The 19,162-nt window shown below is 45.3% G+C and overlaps 2 protein-coding genes across 3 annotated transcripts; one reads left to right on the top strand and one right to left on the bottom strand.

Moving 5' to 3' along the window:
* The first annotated feature begins 2,587 nt into the window (after nucleotides 1-2,587).
* LOC136454361 (uncharacterized) lies at nucleotides 2,588-5,694 on the top strand. Its single transcript, XM_066454807.1, has 2 exons — nucleotides 2,588-2,823; nucleotides 4,341-5,694. Exons 1-2 carry the CDS (start codon nucleotides 2,588-2,590, stop codon nucleotides 5,692-5,694), a joined length of 1,590 nt encoding a protein of 529 aa, XP_066310904.1.
* A 403-nt stretch (nucleotides 5,695-6,097) lies between these two features.
* On the bottom strand, nucleotides 6,098-7,880 carry LOC136451706 (protein NEGATIVE REGULATOR OF RESISTANCE-like). Of its 2 annotated transcripts, none has more exons than XM_066452390.1 (2): nucleotides 6,475-7,880; nucleotides 6,098-6,370 (listed from the first exon to the last, which is right to left on the bottom strand). In XM_066452390.1, the coding sequence occupies exon 1, from the start codon at nucleotides 7,838-7,840 to the stop codon at nucleotides 7,397-7,399; it is 444 nt and encodes a 147-aa protein (XP_066308487.1). In that variant the 5' UTR covers nucleotides 7,841-7,880; the 3' UTR covers nucleotides 6,098-6,370; nucleotides 6,475-7,396. The 2 variants fall into 2 exon arrangements, with proteins under 2 accessions (XP_066308487.1, XP_066308488.1); XM_066452391.1 differs by having other exon boundaries at nucleotides 6,098-6,356.
* Between the last annotated feature and the right edge of the window lie 11,282 nt (nucleotides 7,881-19,162).

Raw genomic sequence — 19,162 nt, 5'->3', positions numbered from 1 at the left:
TATAGTACTAATAATGATAGTTAATTTGCAACATAGGTTTCTCATGGGGAAGTGGGGCTTGTCCCTCATCGCGTGTGAACGAGTGGCATCGGCGTGTCATGGCTTCACGACGTTGTCTCGCCTCGCGAAGCAGCGTCACTGTGTTTAGCAACTGGGCAAGGCACTTGGGAGGCGAAACGATTGCTTGATAAGGATCGGTTGGCGATCGGGAATAGCTAAATACCTGAATAGGAAGCGATGACAAGCTAATTCCTTAATCTTAGACTTGTGCTAAGTGTATGGACTTTTAAATTTCTATTTCAATATGCCAAATATATTTACTAAAATACTATATACACTAGGTAACGTGTTCGTGCGTTGCTACGGGATAACTAACAATTTATACTAAAAACACACGGATCGCACGATAAGATAACAATACTGTAAAAATTAAATTCCAATGTTAAACTGACATTTAATCTAAAAAGCAAAGTTTATGAATTTAACGCAGTCACGGAGTGTGCGGCGCCGCAGGCTCACAAACTCTACTTTATAGACCTTTCCGTGTGCGGCTAAGATAATGTTTTATATTGGCAGGAAGAAATCTCTGATATCCATTTTTTTATTGTAATCCATTTATCTGGACAATGTTTGAAGTGAGGGCACGGTTACAGTTTTTAGTAACTTTACGATATTGTCCGAAGCTATGAGATGATTGATGTCTTGCAATGATTCTTTCATTAATTTAGTTTTCTATCTATGTTTAATTGTTTATTCAATCTATTTTATAGGCACGCCGGTAGATAATGGATGACAAAATTCAAGCATCCATAATTTATCTCTTTGACTTTGAGCATGAGTTTTGTTTTTATTTTTTAATTGATATATTGTCCTTTTGTTTTTACCGTAGCGTTAGCATGGGTATGTATGAAAAACGAAGATGTCTTTACACTGCAGAAATCTTTCAAGAAGAACAAGTATATATTATTCTTGTATTGAATATTATATATATACAATCATTTAAAAATTCTAATTAAACTACAAAATTTTAAATTAGAATACGAGGTAAGACATGCAGACAGGTATTTCAAAACTACTTGTAGAGTACAAAGAACTTAATAAATAAATCCTTCTGGAGGCAATGCAAATTTTCTCTAATATTTCATTTAGTGTAGTTAGTGCTATCATAGTACCTGCATGTATTCATGAAAAATAAATCGTGGATAAAACGTGAACACTTTTTGGTACGACATTACAACATGGGTCCATCGTTCTGCCAATATCCTTGAGGCAGATCACATAAAGGATGAGAGTCCCTCTATGAGATTACTCACAAGAGACTCAAACTTATATTTTATCGTGGTAATGTTGAATTGCTTTGCATCAAAAGCATCGGCAATGACAAACGGGGACATAGGTTTTAGTATGCATAGTTGAGGAAAACTCAACCTTGATCTTCTCAGCAGCTTTTCTAATCTTTTACGGTGCTAACTTGTCCTTACTCAGATAGTCAAGAGATGCACCATAAAATTATGCACCACTAAGAAAAGTGTCACCATTGGTTGCCTTGACCTGAAAAATATGTCGAAAATAAGAATTACAACACCTAATTCAACATCTTGGAACAGACACTCAAGTGGATATCTTATTCTACAATATATGTCTATGTGGAATAGTCCTAAAGCCACACATATTTATACGGTGAGTATAACATACTTTGTTTTAAAATTTTATGAGAGATTTTTTAAGACACGTAGTATTATCCATGTGACAGACACTAATATTTATATATATACTCGAACCTGAGTGTACAGGATTATATGGAGATGCAGCGGAACTTATTCATGGATTTATTGGCGTATAAAAGAAATGGATATCGGAGAATTCTTTCTGCCGATATAAAATATTATCTTAGCCATATCACGAAAAAGTCTATACAGTAGAGTTTGTGAGCCTGCGACCCCGCGCTCTCCGTGACTGTGTTAATTTCACGAACTTTGCTTTTTGAATTAAATGTCACTTTAACGTCGGTATTTAATTTAACATTATTGTTATCTTATTGTGCGATCCGTGTGTTAGTATAAAAAATTTAGTTATCCCGTAGCAACGCACGGGCACGCTACCTGAAACATCAAGCGAGGGCGATGGAACATGTGAGCGTGAAACCAAATAAAAGGAGAAAAAAGCTGTCCCTTTTGCAAATATAAAGAGGGAAAGTAATTAAATGTAGGCAGATTTGGCAAGGTCCTCAAAAATGCAAAGTGATTCCTTTTGTCTTAATTCTCTTTTCTTCTATGTTAATTCTCTTTTCTTTTGCTCGTTGACATGTATGTTGGTGTATGTAAACATGCAATGTGTATATGGATAGCATAATAATTTTCTACTTCCTATTTTGCCATGATTACTCTTGCGGGAGATGTCGTGGGATCGTAGACGTGGGCAGATGAAAATAAATGTCGCGCTAAAAAATATTTATACTTTGTTTTTTTTAATTGTAGGATGTAGGAGAAGGAGATAGATGTACCCATGGGCCCCTTCGTGGCACGGAGCCCTGGCCGTCGCACCGGCTGCACTCCCCTCTAAGAAGAGATGGCCCTGCATAGCAGCCATGCAGCAGACACCAGCGAGCACCTTTGCAGGCGGCCGTTCTTTTGACCGAGTCCAGGGCTTCGACTATGAACTCACAGGCACCGCCTTGGGCACACAAACTGACAAACACAGCACGCTTGCAGCCGACAGTGGCATGAACCTCCCGCCACCTTTTCCAGTGCCAGCGACAGGCAAGGCAACCAGCTCAGGCATGCGGCTGGCAACAGCATGCAGGCCGTCGACTGCTTGGTCAAGGTAACAGATTTTTCATTACAGGATCAATGAATGAATGAAGGGAGCACACATAATGATGCTGAGCACCAGCCGATTCCTGCCTCGGCACTACCGGGACCGCCTCTGTATAGAGCTCTGGTGCCGGTACCCCTCCCGGGCACAAGGTGCTATAGGGACGCGGCTACAATCAGGACCTATTCGGCTGGTATTAAAGTCGACTGATAAGATCACTGAAATTGTTTTGTTGTGAGAGAAAAATACTGTAGATTATAACTGATAAGCCAGACTCTCCAATGCAAGTACCAAGACACATGAACAATCAAGCACATCTGCCTGCGCAGTGACGGACCCACAGGGTATGCTGGTGGGCCACTGCATACCCTGGGTCCAGCAGTCATACATACATAATAGAAAATTTATACGTAGAAAGAGAGAGAGAGAGAGAGAGAGAGAGAGAGAGGAAGCAAGCAACGCAAGTACGCAACGACTCGGTTCGGCTTCTGCGCTTCCGCACGCGCGCATACCGCGGACGCGGAGTTTGCGCCGGCCTGGGCCTGGGAGTAACTGCACGAGGAGAAGACGAGCCGTCTGTCGTCGTCTTCGTCTCTGCGCCAGCGCCCAGCGCCCGGCCACGGCGAAGCTTTAGCAATTGGACGTTCGGCGACGGCGCGTCGGGCACTCGGGCGGATCGCGTCGCCGCGTCGGGCATCGATCGACGATCGGCACTTCGGGCCTTCGGCGGAGCTTCGACAGCTTGGCCCAGTTCGGCGCGGCGCGGCCGCACGGGCTAGGAGGCCCAGGACGGCAGGATCATCCGCGGTACGCCGCCGACTGCTCGACTGATCGGCAGTTCGGCACTCCGAATCCGACGGCATTTAGTTGCAGACTTGCAGGACTGCAGGTATTGATGATCTTGTTATTTGTAAAAAAAACTTTGTACTGTACTCGTACATTTTTATTTATTTATTTATTTATGGGTGATTTCTTATTATTTCAATTCGTGTTCATGAGTTTGTTCAACAGACCACTGATTAGCAATTTAGCATCAATCGCATGTGACTATACTATTTGAGTTTCGCACGTTTGGTAATTATAAACTATTTTTCAGAAGAATTGTTGAATGATGAGTAGAAACGGCGACATTCGATCCTTTTTTACAAAGCAGCAAAGAAGCCGGCTGCAGCTGCTTTGAACCCTACCCCACCTCCGGTTGAAACTGTTGTGGAAGAGCATAATCGAGAAGATAGAGCAGAAGTTGAAGAAATTGTAGATCCTTCGCCCCCGCTAGCGTCATCACCACTGCCACCGCCCGCATCAAAGCCACCGGTGTATGACATCAATCTTCTACCATATGATCCAGGTGAAAGGCTGCCCATAAAAGATTATCATGTTAATGATCAAGATGCAATCCGTAGAGCATATATTACTAAAGGTCCTTGCAAACCTTATATACATGATTTCCCGTATCGAAACATTGGAGACACACCTCGTCGATTCAGTTTACAGTGGTTGTATAATTATGAGTGGCTTGAATATAGTATCAAGAAGGATTCTGTATTTTGCTTTATATGCCACTTGTTCAAGAAGGGCAGTGGGTCAGATGCATTTGTTGTTAATGGATGGGATAATTGGAATATAGGAAACGCCGCACTCATCAAACATAGTGGTTCTAAGGCACACAAAGCAGCTCAGGAGAGGTATATTGGTTTTATAAATCCCAAGGTAGCAATTGATTATCACATTGACAAGTGGACTGATGAGGAGCTTCGTCTTTACAAGAAAAGATTAACATATTCACTTAGATGTATCAAGTTTCTTTTGCTTCAAGGATTGGCATTCCGTGGAAATGATGAAAGTGAAGAGTCTAGCAACAGAGGCAACTTCATTGAACTTTTGAAGTTTCTTGCAGGAAATAGTGATGAAGTGAACAAGTATGTCTTGAACAATGCACCAGGTAATTGCACTTTGACTAGCCCAAAGATACAAAAACAAATTATTCATTATTGTGCCATAGAAACTAGAAAGAAAATAATTGAGGAACTTGGTGATGAGCCCTTTGCAATTTTAGCCGATGAGTCTAGTGACATATCACATAAAGAACAATTAGCTCTTTGCTTGCGTTTTGTTGATAAACTTGGAAGGCCATGTGAGCACTTTATTGGAGTTGTTCATGTAGATGATACTACGTCTTTGTCACTTAAGGAAGCAATCAAAGGTTTACTTGATAGTAATGGATTGAGTATGACTCGGATTAGAGGTCAAGGTTATGATGGGGCTAGCAATATGAAAGATGATATTAAAGGGCTGAAAACATTAATCATGAAAGAATCACCTTCTGCTTATTATATCCATTGCTTTGCACATCAACTCCAACTAGTTCTTGTAGCTGTTGCCAAGGGAAATACTGATTGCAAGACCTTTTTTGATCAAGTATCTATCTTGTTGAACATTGTTGGGGTTTCTTGCAAGCGTCATGGTATGCTTCGAAATGCTAGGCTGGAGAATGTCAACAAATCACTACAGTGTGGTGAGCTTGAATCAGGGAGTGGTTTAAATCAAGAGATGGGTTTGCCTAGGCCTGGTGACACTCGGTGGGGCTCGCATTACAAAACTATATGTAGCATCATCGCTATGTATTCCTCAATCCATGATGTGCTCGTTGAGCTTGGTGCTGATATTGCATATAAGGATGATTGGACAAAGATTCATTTTGTGCTTGGAGCATTTGAAACCTTTGAGTTTGTTTTCTTTGTGCACTTAATGTATGTTATTCTTGGATACACAAATGAGTTATCCGAGTGTTTGCAGAGAAGGGATCAAGATATTCTTAATGCAATCTCACTTGTTAATGTAGCAAAGAGCAGAATGCAACAGTTGAGATCTGATGGTTGAGAAAGCGACGGATCAATAAGTAATATTGTAAGTCTCTTATATGGCTATATTTTAAAGTATTTTGTATTTCATTTGAACAATTTATATGGTTTTAGAATATGGTTTTACCGAATGAGAATATGGTTTTACCAAATTATATATGGTTTACCGAATTGCATAAGAATTTTTTTTTCTGCGCATACCCAGAGATAAAAACCTAGATCCGTCACTGTGCCTGTGGCCATCTACATCAAAGCAGCGCAAACTCTTAGCGGCGCAACCTCTGTGCTAATGGCTGAAGTTGCGGCCTTACCAGATTGTCTCCGCACTTGGCATCTAAAGCCCGTTCTTTCTAACGTAGTACAATCAACAGCTCGTGACTTTCTTCAACGGGAACGACCTCGCTGGGACATCAAGCTAGCTCTTCACGCAGCGTTTCATTAATCATACATCAAGTAACAATGCCAAGATCTTCAAGGTCCCAAGGAAGCTTAACACCACATCACACATCCTAGCTAGTCAGGCCTTCAACTCATCATCTACAACATCCTTTGGATCGCAGTTTACCTGCTCCAATCATGCTCATGTACCCAGTTGCCCCTCCATGGTGGGTCTGAAGTTCTGAACTCTGTACACTGTACTTGGTGATGACATCACCATCATTGCAGCTTCTTGCTGCTAATCTATATGCCATTTACTAAAAAAAAAGTAAATAAATAATAATAATAAAAATACCCCGCGGACGGGACGAGCAGAGCGCGCGGGCGCAGCGCAGGCAGAGGCAGAGCACGTACACCTCACCTCAGGCATCACGTCTCGGCTCCGCTTGGCACCAGTGTGTCCACATGTCCCGCACGCACGGCCCGGGGCACAGCTATGCATACGGCCACCGGCTGGCGTCACGTGGCGACGTGTGTCTGCTGGCGTCGGCCACGGCATAGCACTACCCAGCCATCCAAGTCTACGTACAATAATATTGTGCCTACAAAGTCAAGAGCTGATAGCCTTGTACACATGGGTCAGTGGGACACCAGGTTATAATCCATGAAGAAAAAAAATACTGATGATTTCTTTTCAGCATAAGGAGCATTCCGGGCAGTGTACAAGTCTTCCCTGGTGTACTAATACCATAATTATATCCAGTCTTGTTTGACCCAACTACATACAATTAGCTAGACACTTCATTGGTTAATTGTGGCTTCTAGCTTGTTTGTCCTTTACAGGAATAATACAGGATGGAATAGACGTACTCTTCTTTCTCCAGACAAAACACTAACCTATACTAGTACTAGTATTTAACCTTCCAAATCCTTAAGAAAAAGGACTACAGTTTGTTCATCACAGTAGAAATGAGGCAAGCCTACGAACAAACAATCATTCAAGTCCAAAATCTGTATTATATAAAGTATATAACAATATAAAACTAATAAAGCCCCCACGCCATCGTTAACAGTCATAGGTTAATGATACATACTGTAAAAACGCAACGAATAATTAAACACGTAATTTCCAGTGAGAAAGACGGTACATTAACTGCTGCGATTAAAAGGTATTCCTACAAAGCGAGCGATTAACCAGTCTCACCTGTCCACACGGAGGAGACGGTGAGCCACTAGTTTACGATTACATGATGGGGCTTCGTATCAGTGATGAACTGATGGTGATGAACTCTCCTCTCCTTGGCCCGGTGCAGGCAGGTGATGAACTGATGGTGCGGCGTGCGCTACGCCGGGACGCGCGCCGAGGGTGCCTCTGGCTCCGGCTCCGCGTTCAGGTCGAGGCCGGCACGCGGCGACGGGGCGGTAGCGCGCTCGGTTCCGGCGGGTGCGGGGACGGGCTCGTCGGGCCGCGGCTGCGACGGCGCCGGCGCCTCGGGCGCGGGAGGGGCGGCGAAGTCCTCCCAGGAGAAGCTGGGCCGCCACGCCGGTGTGCGTGGGGCAGCAGGCCGGGCGCCGGCGCCGCACAGCCGGCGGGAGGCGTCGCGTATGCGCCGGAGGATGGCGTAGAACTCCTCGACCTCGGCGTCGGAGGCCTCGTCGACAACGGCGGCGGCGTCGCCGGTGATGTCGGTGTCGGGGCGCTTGCGCTTGCGCTTGGCGGTGGCCGTGGTCGCGTCCATGGTCTCACAGCGTGCTGAGCTGAGCAGTGCGCGGGGAGGAGCGGGCATAGGAAGGTTTTGGTGGCTCACGAGTGTTTTTATAAGGCAACCAAGTGTATGCGGAATATTTTTCCTTTGAAACTTCTCCTGTGAGGGAGTGGTCTTCTTTCTCTAAGCTGGGCCCAATTGTTTATGCATATACTGCTAGACAAACTATTGTTCTCATAAACATACATTTGCATATATTATTGTTTTAAAACAATTGCCTATATCTCTCCATTTTATAGTTGTGAGGAAATGGTAGTTAAAATATTAACAATGCAATCAAGAATGAGAGTATCTTTAGAGACCACGACATTATTTCTATTAGCACTATACAACAATCTTGCTCCTCCAGCTCTTTCACCTTAGGAAACTCGTGACGTTAGTAGTAGACCCAACACCCGAATGGAGCCCAGACAAAGCTCAGGGCACCGCTGAGATCACGTGATTTCAAGCATCTAACTAAGGGTGCCATGACGAAGAGCAAAGCACCGCGTGAGGGGCAAGAGTGGTTGAGGTGTGCCAAATTTCGTTAATGCCCTTCGCGAGCCGTGGTTGTATCGTACCTAAGGCCATGGCTTTAACGACATGTTTCTTATTGTCACCTTGTGCCATTTTCAATAATATTAGGGGCGCGTTTGGATGATGTCCAGAAGATGCCGCACCGAGTCTGTGACATGCCGAAGGCGCGGCGCAAAAAACGGCCGGCACGATTTGGCATCCAAAATAAACTAGACGACCATAGCGAGTCTGCGGCATGCCGCAACTGGGGCAGCGAAGCAAACACATGCCACAACTGCGGCACGGCATCCTTTGGTCGCCAACCAAACGCGCCCTAAGTAAAGCGAAGTTCGGTGTTTTTGTGTAGCGTGGAACAATTGGTGGCAAGGCGTTTCTCCATCAAAGCTGGCATCGTCCATAAGCTACACGTCATTGTTTGTCCTCGGGTGTATCTCATTGAAAGAAAGAAGCTTTAATATACACCATGTAAAGACAGCAGGCCGTGCAAAACAGAAGAAAGGGAATTAATCATCGGGTCTACCAGGTACAGCAACACTTGATTGTAGTGTACCATATAAAGCATTATTGGTCCTATAACCATGTGTTTGCAGCCACATATATTTCTGTACAATGATGGCCAACTTCATAATTATCCATTTGCACTTGTCGTAAATCTAAAATTCAACAGACAAACTCCTAATTTTTAAATAAAACATTTGCATATCATTTTGTTACATAGATTCCGGATGTTATTCATTTAAATTCTTGAATGGTCAAAAATTATCTCTCTTTATCACTTCCATTGTTGGCGCATTCTCTATCTTTATACATCAACCATCTTAGATGCCATATGGTAGGCATACACACAATTGTCATCTTGTACCATTTTTTTTATTATAGAATAATAGAAGTCCAAACAACAAAGTGTGTGAAAGATATCGTCATCTGCGATTTTCTTCAAAACCTTTGTGTAAAAGTTTGTCCTAGCTAGGCGATGGCTTCGACGGTATCGTATACACACATTTGTCAGCTTGTTTCGTTTTCCTAATGAGCAAATTAAAGACGCAAAGTTTGGGTCATATTGATCAACTCAGCATCGACGAATGCTTCCAAAAATACGCATCAACATTTGTCCTTGAATATTATATCTCATATAGACAAAAGCGTGGTTTAAAAGTTGAACCACATGGTGGACTCAAAGTTAAGCCTAACTTATACCGAGCCGACAAGTGCTAAAGTTCAATGTCCCATAGAAAGTACTATTTATCATTGTGTGAAAGCTTGCCAGGCTATCTGTCGGTGTTTCGAGTAAACATCAACGAGTAAATTAGTGTTATTGTGCGTCTGACCTAGATGGTGTGCTAAATGGACACAAAGTTTATACTGGTTTGGACAGAATGTCCCCACGTCCAGTTCGTGGCTGCTGCTCGTGTTATTAGCATAAAAAAGTTCATGGTACAGGGTTACAAACGGGCAGAGAGAGGGAAAAAGTCCAAAGTCTCTAATGGAAAGTCGAATGTGTACTAAGAGCTTGGTTGCTGCTCAGCTATGTATGATATGATGCGTGGTGTGTTGAATCGATCGGTCCCCTTAGTGGGGTGTCCTGCCTTTCCTTTTATAGACCAAGGGGAAGCAGGGATTACAGATGGGAGAATGAAAAAATACCAGAGGCAAAGGAGGTCCTTCAAAGATGCCGGGTCTTCCTTTTCCTCTGAGCGAACCCCGTTGACACGACAGACGGTGCCACGGGTAGCTCCATGCTGGGTGCATGTCCGCTGATCTTGATAGGGCCATGCTGGGCGTCTATCCGCTGATGATGCCACGTTCTGGCTTTGTCAGCAAGTGGTCACGTCCCATCCTGCTCCAGCGGCAGGCACGACGGACCAGGGTTCTGATCCGCGACCCTACGGGGAGCAGACGGCACAGTGACCGCACGCGCCGTTACTGTAGATGATGCGAGTATCCTCCTGGACCGTAGTGGTTGTCGTATGCTTGCGTTAGGATCCGCGCCCGAGGGCAAATGGCGGCGCCCACAACACTATAAAGACAAATGTCGGCACCTACAACACTATTCGGGCTCTGATATCCCTGGAAGGGCTTAAAGCGCCCATCTTGTCATATCTTCCTGCAGATGTGCAGGGTATGATCCTCGGTATTGCAGTTGACTTGAGTACCCTGCCTTATCTACGCACGTAGATCTGCGCACGTAGTTATGAAGGAGCAGCGCGCAGGCGTCGGGCGAGACGAAGCCAGCCCTCGGGGGTCGGGCGAGATGGAGTCTGCCCTCAGACATCGGGCGAGGCGGAGCCAGCCCTCGGGGTCAGCTTGAGGCGGGGCCCATGGTCTTGGTGGACGGACGAGGAGTGACCCGGTAAGCGGTGTAGTCGCGCTCTCGATCGCGCGGATGAATCAATGTTGACGGTCATTAGCTCCTCATCTTCGGATACCCTAATATTAGTCCCCGACACTATCTTTTGTACATCCCAACTCAGAGATTGTAATGAGAACAATGAGGTTGGTGTAGCGGTGAATCTCGGTGTGTCTTCTAGGTCTGCTAGCTACTCCATGGCTTCGATGACATTCGCACACGGTTGTCATCCAGTACATCTTATACAGTCTTTCCCCATTACCAAATTAAACCAGCAAAGCTCGCTATTTCATATAGTAGCGTGAATAATTTTGGCAAAAAGGTTTGCAGCTCGTGTCGTATATGATTGCTTCCACATATTTACTTGGTCACGGGTTGTCATTGGTTGGTTGCACCTAATAAAACTATTGAAGAAGTTGTAGTCTGCACTTTGCGGGGCCATCACTTATACGAAAGTTTAGGGGGTTATTTGGCACGGCTTCATGGGCTGCTTAGCATCTAAAACAGGCTCCGGCTCCTCTGCTTCTTGTTACCCAAAGAAAAACGGCCCTCCTTCCCCTTAGTACACTGTCCGACCAATGCTTGACTTTGACTCTGGGCCTGGGTTTGAGCAATGAGTTTTTGATGTGTCATCGCCCTAGCCCGATCCTAGCCAACCGGGTCTGGACCGAGACCTGATATGCTAAGGTCTAGTTCTGGACCCACCAGAAATGGAACCGGCTAGCCGCCGCATTTTGTGCTTGTGCGCGACAGAGTCACACCCACGCAGGGTCAGAACTCGTTGGCAATCAGGCTGTGTTTAGTTGGATGAAATTTGAAAATTTGGCTATAGTAGCATTTTCGTTTTTATTTGATAATTAGTATTCAATCATGGACTAATTAGGCTCAAAACGTTCGTCTCGCGATTTCCAACCAAACTGTACAATTAGTTTTTTTTCGTCTACATTTAATGTTCCATGCACGTATCACAAGATTCGATGTAATGGCTACTGTAGCACTTTTTGAGAAAACTTTTTGAACTAAACAAGACCTCAATCACCAATAGATGGAGCTCGGCTTTGATTCCAAAGGGCCACCGCTTTCATATCACGCGCTTCCGTGCTATGCTATGGCCAGGCAAGAATAAAAACCCTCGTGCTGCAAAACATCTTCCTGTCATCCTGTGCTTCCCCTCGCGCGTCTGAACCGGTGAGCCGTCCCTCATGCTCGTGTCTTGTAGCGTGAGCATGTCGACGGGATGCATGGGGGCAGTCGTACTCCCCCCGGGCAGGCTGCCCGTCGGTGATGTCACGCAGCGGCGTTTCCGCACGCCAGTGGTGCGTCACGACGGGGCGGCGTCGGCACGTCTCGTCTCCTAAAATTTTTAGGAGCCAAAAGTTTTAAGAGTTTTTAGAAGGCTGCCAAAATCTTTTAAAAGAGAATTTGGTTCCACCTCATAAAACTGACTAAAAGCAATAAATACATTAGCAAAAATACCATGCAACCCTCCTCTTTACCCCTGGTCCTTCTCTGCTCCCGTCGTGGCCCTCGCTCTCCTCCTCCTCGCCGTCTCCGCAGAGGTGGCTATCTCGACGGACGGGAGCGTGAGCAGCTCCACCACGCGCCGCCTCCTCGTCTTGGTCGCGGCCTTCCCTCTACCCGTTGGGGAGCATGGGCGGCGGAGCACGGGTGGCGGCGAGGGCCGACCCCCTTAGCCTTTGTCCATTATTTCTCTATTTGCCATCTTCTTCCTACGGCCACGGGAAAAAGAAAAGGGAAGCCCGACGGCCAATGCCCAAGCCCCACGGGCAGCCGCGTCCCCGTCTCGGCAGCCACGCCCCCAGACCACTCTCGAGCCCAGTCCAACGCGGAGATGGAGTCCCGGTCCAGTGCCCCCGAAGGCGGCGTCTCCCACTCGCACGACGCCGGTTGAGCCACGCCGCTCATGACCGGTGCCCCAGCAGTGGCCCCTGAGTCAAGCCTCGCCCAGCGCTCGATCCGCCAGACTGCAGGCCTTCGGCCGGCGTGGACAGCTTGCTGCTCGGCGGCGTACAGCAGCTGCGCCCGGCGGCCACGCGCTCACCCCCGTGCCCCAGCGGCCAAGGCAGCTCCCGACGGCGCCCACATCCGGGAAGGCCGCGTTCACGAGCTCCGGCCACCGCGGCCCAGCCTTCCCTCCGCCCACGAGCTCGAGCGACTCCGCGCCCAGGCAGCTCCCCCGACCCACCGCACGCGGCGGCGGCCCCAAACCCCGCGCCTCCGGCCGATGGCGCCCGGCTCCGCTCCCCGCGGCTGTGGAGGCTCGGGTGGGAGGGAGGGTGGAAGAGGGAGGGGGGCAATAAAGGAGGGGTAGTGGGGGTCTAGGATGGACTTTAGAAGAGGTGTAGTTCCTAAAGTTTTTAGGAGCTTTTAGAAGAAGGTGTTTGGTTCTTTAGGCAAATTCTATTTAGATTTTAGCTCCTAAAACTTTTAGGATGGATAACCAAACAGGTCTGAACGTCTTGCTCCACGACTACGAGTCTACGACCGTGAGCTGTGCTGCCTCTTCCTTTATCGCGTTTTTTCCCCATTAGTCAAGAAAAGTAGCTTTCGGCGCCGGCAACTGTTGTGTTGCTACAGCCGCCAACGTGCTTGTAGTTGAAGAAGAACAAGGCAGTGGTTACATTACAAACAAGCTGATCGATGCTAGTTACTTGGAAGATTAAGGGAAACTCTAGCTATAGCTCTGTTTCCATTTGTCTTTTTCATTATCTCATCTCTCGTCAGGAAGCGCTGATGATGATGCCATTTTGGTAGCGTAGCTAGTACTGTAAAGTGCCTAGTGTAGGAGGCCACTGGTGGACACGGAAGGCCAAAAGCTAACCACACTACCACAGTGACTGACTGCAGATTAGTCTCATTTGGCCTTTTTTTTTAAATAAACGACTAAAATGCGAGACTCCGAATCTGCCAGTACGGTTAGTCATCGTATTATTTGCTATTCCCGCCTTTGCCTTAGATTTCTCGATTCCTTGGAAGGACGGTTAGTCATCGTATTCTCAATTAGCCAAGAGAATGCAACTTTGTGGACAAACTGCGTGAAAAATAGAGTAAAGCTGGCACGCGCTTGGTCGGGAATCACTCAAATTTCCAAAGCCATCGCCGTTCGCCAATGGTGCGAAAGGCTAGCAAAATGCCCCTCAGCTTTCTACCTTTGTTCTGTTACCATAGCTGAAAGTATTGTTGGCTGATTTATTAAAAGTATTATTGGCTGATTTGTTGTGAGAGAAAAATACTATTTATTGGCTAAAAAAGTACGACTTATAAACCAAGTAAATACGACGCTTATTTCCACATAACTTCTATAGTACGAGTAAGTACCTTGCAATTTCGCAGCACAGCAACCTGCTTTTGTAAAGTTGCTAGGTTAGGTACAGTGCTAATCCCATATCGATACAGTACCTACATAGATCCTCTCTGCAAGCTTCCTGGAACATGAAGACTGATGTCAGTGCCATACCATATTATTTATATCAGTTTATAACAAAAAAAATTTATATTAGAATAGATTGTTTTGTAGTAATGTCCATGTCACAAGTCACGTGATGTAGTCGTTGAAATGCACACGCGGCGGCGTTGTTCGCGGCGCTTGCTTCCCTGACCTGTTAACACACACCGCGCGGGGAGAATTCCCCGCAACGATTTCCTTTTCCGCAACTTCCCCAGTTCCAACCGATTTTTTGAGCGGGGCGAGCTAGAAAATCCGGAAGCACAATGATGGTCTGGTCTCTCTCGCGGCCCGCGACACGGAAATCAGGGCGGGAGCTAGGGGACCGTCCGGTGACATCACGACGCTGGCGTCACATGCAGCCGGTAGCACGGACATCACCAGCCTAAACGTGGCGTGTCTCTTTCCCTGTCTCTCTCTGTGGATGGCCCCCCCACGGTCCTCCCGTGACCTTGACCAGAACACTACCAGGTCAGGTCAGGGTCTCCCTAAACAACTGCCAGCAAATGGAAGTCAGGCACGCATGACGAGGCAATGGTGTACGGGAGGGCATCTCGCACAAGGCCAAATCAATCGAGCCGCCGAGCCGCGTCATGCATGATGAAGCAGTGATGGGATGGCCGCCCTATACATTCGTGTGGTGGAGCCGTGGTGGTACGATCGATCAGGCGTCGCCGCACAAAGTGCTCCCATTTTACTAGCCAAAGCCAACTTTTTTTTTTGATGAAAGCCAAGCCAACTAGGAGTAGAGTAGTGACTAGTGGAGTTCGCGATCGCCGAGCACGGGGGACAAACGCCCGGTGCGGCCAAGCTTTTGCATTTGCATACATATAGTACGTACTCCTAATTGCAATTGCATTTGCATCGACGAGGGACAGTTGATGCAATGAGATAAATATGATGTGCCGGCGCCGTCCGAGGATTTGGTCGATGCCGGTGGCCATGTACTATTTATTTGGCTGATAAGCCAGACTAAAAAATACTGTTAATTAATTTATTATAAAAAAATATTATTCATTCGTTGAAAAAGTACTACTCGTGAACCTGTGGTCGCGTGACCGCCAGACGGATAGACCGCACTCGTTCGGATCGTACTACAATGGAATGGAATTGGGATTCGGGAACAAACAACCAAAAGGTGTCACTCCTGCGTACGTTGGAGCTAGAGCTGGGCTCCTAGATTTGCTGGCCGCAATTATATTTACTACTAGTATATATTCTCTCTATGTAAATTTATTTATTTATGTTGCCTCAGTTGCCCCGTCGCCCCTTTAGTTTCTCTTTTACTGAGGAAGTGACGGCCCAGCCACAAGAGCCATATGTTGGGTAATCGCATAGCTTTGCATTTGCATAATCGCATTGCGTCGACAAGGGATGGAGGGACAGTTGAGGGCGACGATATATATATATATATATATATATATATATATATATATATATATATATATATATATATATATATATATATATATATATATATATATATATATATATATATATATATATATATATAACTACTACCCTGTAGCTAGCTATAAAATAACTTATTCTGTAGCCACTTTAAGTTACGATAATTACTATGTTAATTTACGAGATTATAGTAACTCCTTATTAAGTGGTTTACTATAACGTTATGATAAATATCTTCATGTGTTATAGTAACTCAACTATCATAAATATGTATTGACATTATTGTAAATTAGTATATAAAATTATCGTAATAAAGATGGCTACGGAATAACTTATTTTCGTAGCTCTCTCTCTCTCTCTTCTCTTCTCTCTCTCTCTCTCTCTCTCTCTCTATATATATATATATATATATATATATATATATATATATATATATATATATAGGGAGAGGCTATTCAGCAGCCGGCTACAAAATAAGTTATTCTGTAGCCACCTCTATTTACCATAATTTTATATACTAATTTACCATAATGTCAATACATATTTACGATAGTTGGGTTACTATAACACATGGGAATATTTACCATAACGTTATAGTAAACCACTTAGTAAGGAGTTACTGTAAAATTCGTAAATTAACATAGTAATTATCGTAACTCAAAGTGGCTACAGAATAAGTTATTCTGCAGCCAGCTATAGGATAGTAGTTCTATATATATATATATATATATATATATATATATATATATATATATATATATATATTATATATATATTATATATATATATATATAGAACTACTACTCTATAGCTGGCTACAAAATAACTTATTCTGTAGCCACTTTGAGTTACGATAATTACTATATTAATTTATGAGATTATAGTAACTCCTTACTTTGAGTGAGTACAATGTGAGTTATTTATTTTTGGCCGAAGCAATCAACACAGCTTGCTGTTATAGCAACCGACTCTATTGTCACCCCATGACGGAGAAGACGCCTTATGAGCTTTTGAATGGAAGAAAGCCCAACATAGCATACTTTTGGGTTTTTTTGTTGTAAATGCTACATATTGAAGAAAGACGCCCTATACAGAAAAGACAGGGGTTCATAGAGTGACTGGACGCTAGTGGTGCAGTGATCCGAACGCTGGATTTAGAGTCCGATCAGTGATAGCAGTAAGCACACGGTCTCAGTCTTGTGACCGGACGCTAGCATGTAAACTGACTGGACGCTCATGGTCTGAGTATGGTCAGTGCTGACATACGCTGACGTGAGGCGCACAGAGGAAACATTGAGTGACCAAACGCCGGGTGAGTCCAGTCGAGCATGACCGGACGCATCCGGTCATGAAATTTTGCGTTTGGAACCTTACTGGAAATGCGGTCACTTTCTAACTGATGCGTCCGATCATTACTTGACCATTGAGATCGAGCGATCGACGTTTGAAGCCGATGACACATGGCAAGCATAGGGTGACCGGAAGCTGGGGTCCTGCGTCCTGGTCACCCCATGTTGTGCCCAATGAAGGGGTACAACAGCTCTATTTCATGGGGGCTTCTATTTAAGCCCCATGGCCGGCTCAAGCTCACTCTCTTGGCTATTTGCATTGACATAGCAACCTTGTGAGCTTAGCCAAAGCCCTCCTACTCATCTCTATCATTGTTTCATCATCATTGTGAGATTGGGAGAGAATCCAAGTGCTTTGCTTGAGTGATTGCATCTAGTGGCACTTGGCATTCGTGTTTCGCTATGGGATTCACTTGTTACTCTTGGTGGTTGTTGCCACCTAGACGGCTTGGAGCAGCGAGGATCGTTGAGCGGAGGTTGGTGATTGTCTCCGGCTCCGATCGTGGTGATTGTGAGGGGTCTTGTGCCTTTCCCGGCGGAGAGCCGAAAGGTAACTCTAGTGGATTGCTCGTGTCATTGAGTTACCTCATTTGTGGGTAGGTTCTTGCAGTGTCCAATTATGTGGACGAGGTTCATGCAATACCTCTTAGCCGCCGAACCACCAAGTATTGGTCGACACAACGGGGACTAGCGTGCCAGCAAGCACGTGAACCTCGGGAGAAAAATTGGTTGTCTCTTGCCCTTTGGTATTCTCCCGGTGTTTGATTTAGTATTCATCTTGTGATTGGTTCACTCCTCTACACAGCGGTATAATTACCCTACTCACTCATTTATATTCTTGCAAACTAGTTGTGGCAAGCTCTTTAGTGTAATTAGAATTGAGAGCTTGCTTTGTTATTTTAAGTTCATCTAGTGGAGCTCTTTAGAGTAGCAAGATTGAGAGCTCTTAGTGAGTAGTAATATTGCAAGTTGTGTGCCTAGTAATCATTGCAACTAGAATTGTTGGATAGATGGCTTGCAACCCTTGTAGAGCTAGAATAAATTTACGTTTCGCTATTTGTCATACTAATCAAATTGCTCTACTTGATTTGTAGATTTTTAAATAGGCTATTCACCCCCCCCCCCTTAGCCATATTAGGACCTTTCACCCGCCCCGTACCTCTACGCATACAGAGTAGCGGGAGAGCAGGTGCCTCCGGAACCCTCGTCCACCTACGAACCCTCGTGAGGCAGGCGATGAGTGGGCGGGCGTGGCCAGGTTTTGCTTCTTAATCCATATAATTATGAGAGTTTCTCTCCTTGATAGTGGAGGCGAGTTGATTGCGCCAGTTACCGTCTCTCCATGTCTTCGACTCCTGAATTCCTCCGCTGACTCTCTCCCTCCCGACCGCAGGCATAAAATAGAAAGTTCTTCGTCGGTCTTCTTCCCCTTCCTTCGCTTCTGAGAGACCATATCTGAGCCACCCTTTGGCTTTCCCCGTCTCGTACCTCTGCGCACATAAAGTAGCGGGAGAGCAGGTGCCTCCAGAATCCTTGTCCGCCTACGAACCTTGCACGGGGTGTGCGGTGATTAGGTTTTTAGGGAGTGATTCTGCGACTACTCGTCCGATGTCTTCTTCCTGGTGATCGCTCGTGGAACCCGTCTTCTTCCTGATGGCTGTTCATGGGATTGCACTGCGAACATCTTCCTACATCGACTGTGGTCCACGACTTTGAGCAACGCACTATATCTGGTGCGAATGAAGCCTCCGATGCCCTCAGCATGGGACCCTCCGCTGGGTACACTCTTATCTCTGTGATTACAGTACTTTGCATTATTTTAAAGTATATAAAGCTAAGGTAGAAACTCAACTTGAGAAGAAAATCAAACGTTTGCGGTCCGATCGCGGGTGAGAATATTTCTCAAATGAATTTTCTGAGTTTTGCATGGTTCATGTAATTATTCATGAGAGGACGCCACATACTCACCACAGTCCAATGGGATTGCAGAGAGAAAGAACCACACTCTAACTGATTTGGTTAATGCCATGTTAGAGACTGCGGAACTATCTAAGGAATGGTGCGGTGAAGCTATATTGACAGCATGTCATGTCCTGAATAGGGTGCCCACAAAGAACAAAGAAATTACACCATTCGAGGAATGGGAGAAGAAGAGATTAAATCTATCTTACCTGCGAACTTGGGGTTGTTTGGCAAAGGTGAATGTGCCAATAAACAAAAAGCGAAAGCTTGGATCAAAGACTGTTGATTGTGTT

Source organism: Miscanthus floridulus, chromosome 5, assembly GCF_019320115.1.
Source record: "Miscanthus floridulus cultivar M001 chromosome 5, ASM1932011v1, whole genome shotgun sequence".
NCBI lineage: Eukaryota > Viridiplantae > Streptophyta > Magnoliopsida > Poales > Poaceae > Miscanthus > Miscanthus floridulus.
The sequence above is the reverse complement of the archived record's forward strand: the minus strand, read 5'-3'. Positions and strand labels throughout refer to the sequence as shown.

What these genes read in the sequence shown, in the direction of transcription:
- LOC136454361 (XM_066454807.1), top strand. Translation starts at nt 2,588, where the DNA reads ATGCAGCAGACACCAGCGAGCACCTTTGCAGGCGGCCGTTCTTTTGAC. An exon ending in CCGTCGACTGCTTGGTCAAG is followed by an intron (nt 2,824 to 4,340) that starts GTAACAGATTTT and finishes GCTTGAATATAG; the next exon opens with TATCAAGAAGGATTCTGTAT.
- LOC136451706 (XM_066452390.1), bottom strand. Translation starts at nt 7,840, where the DNA reads ATGCCCGCTCCTCCCCGCGCACTGCTCAGCTCAGCACGCTGTGAGACC.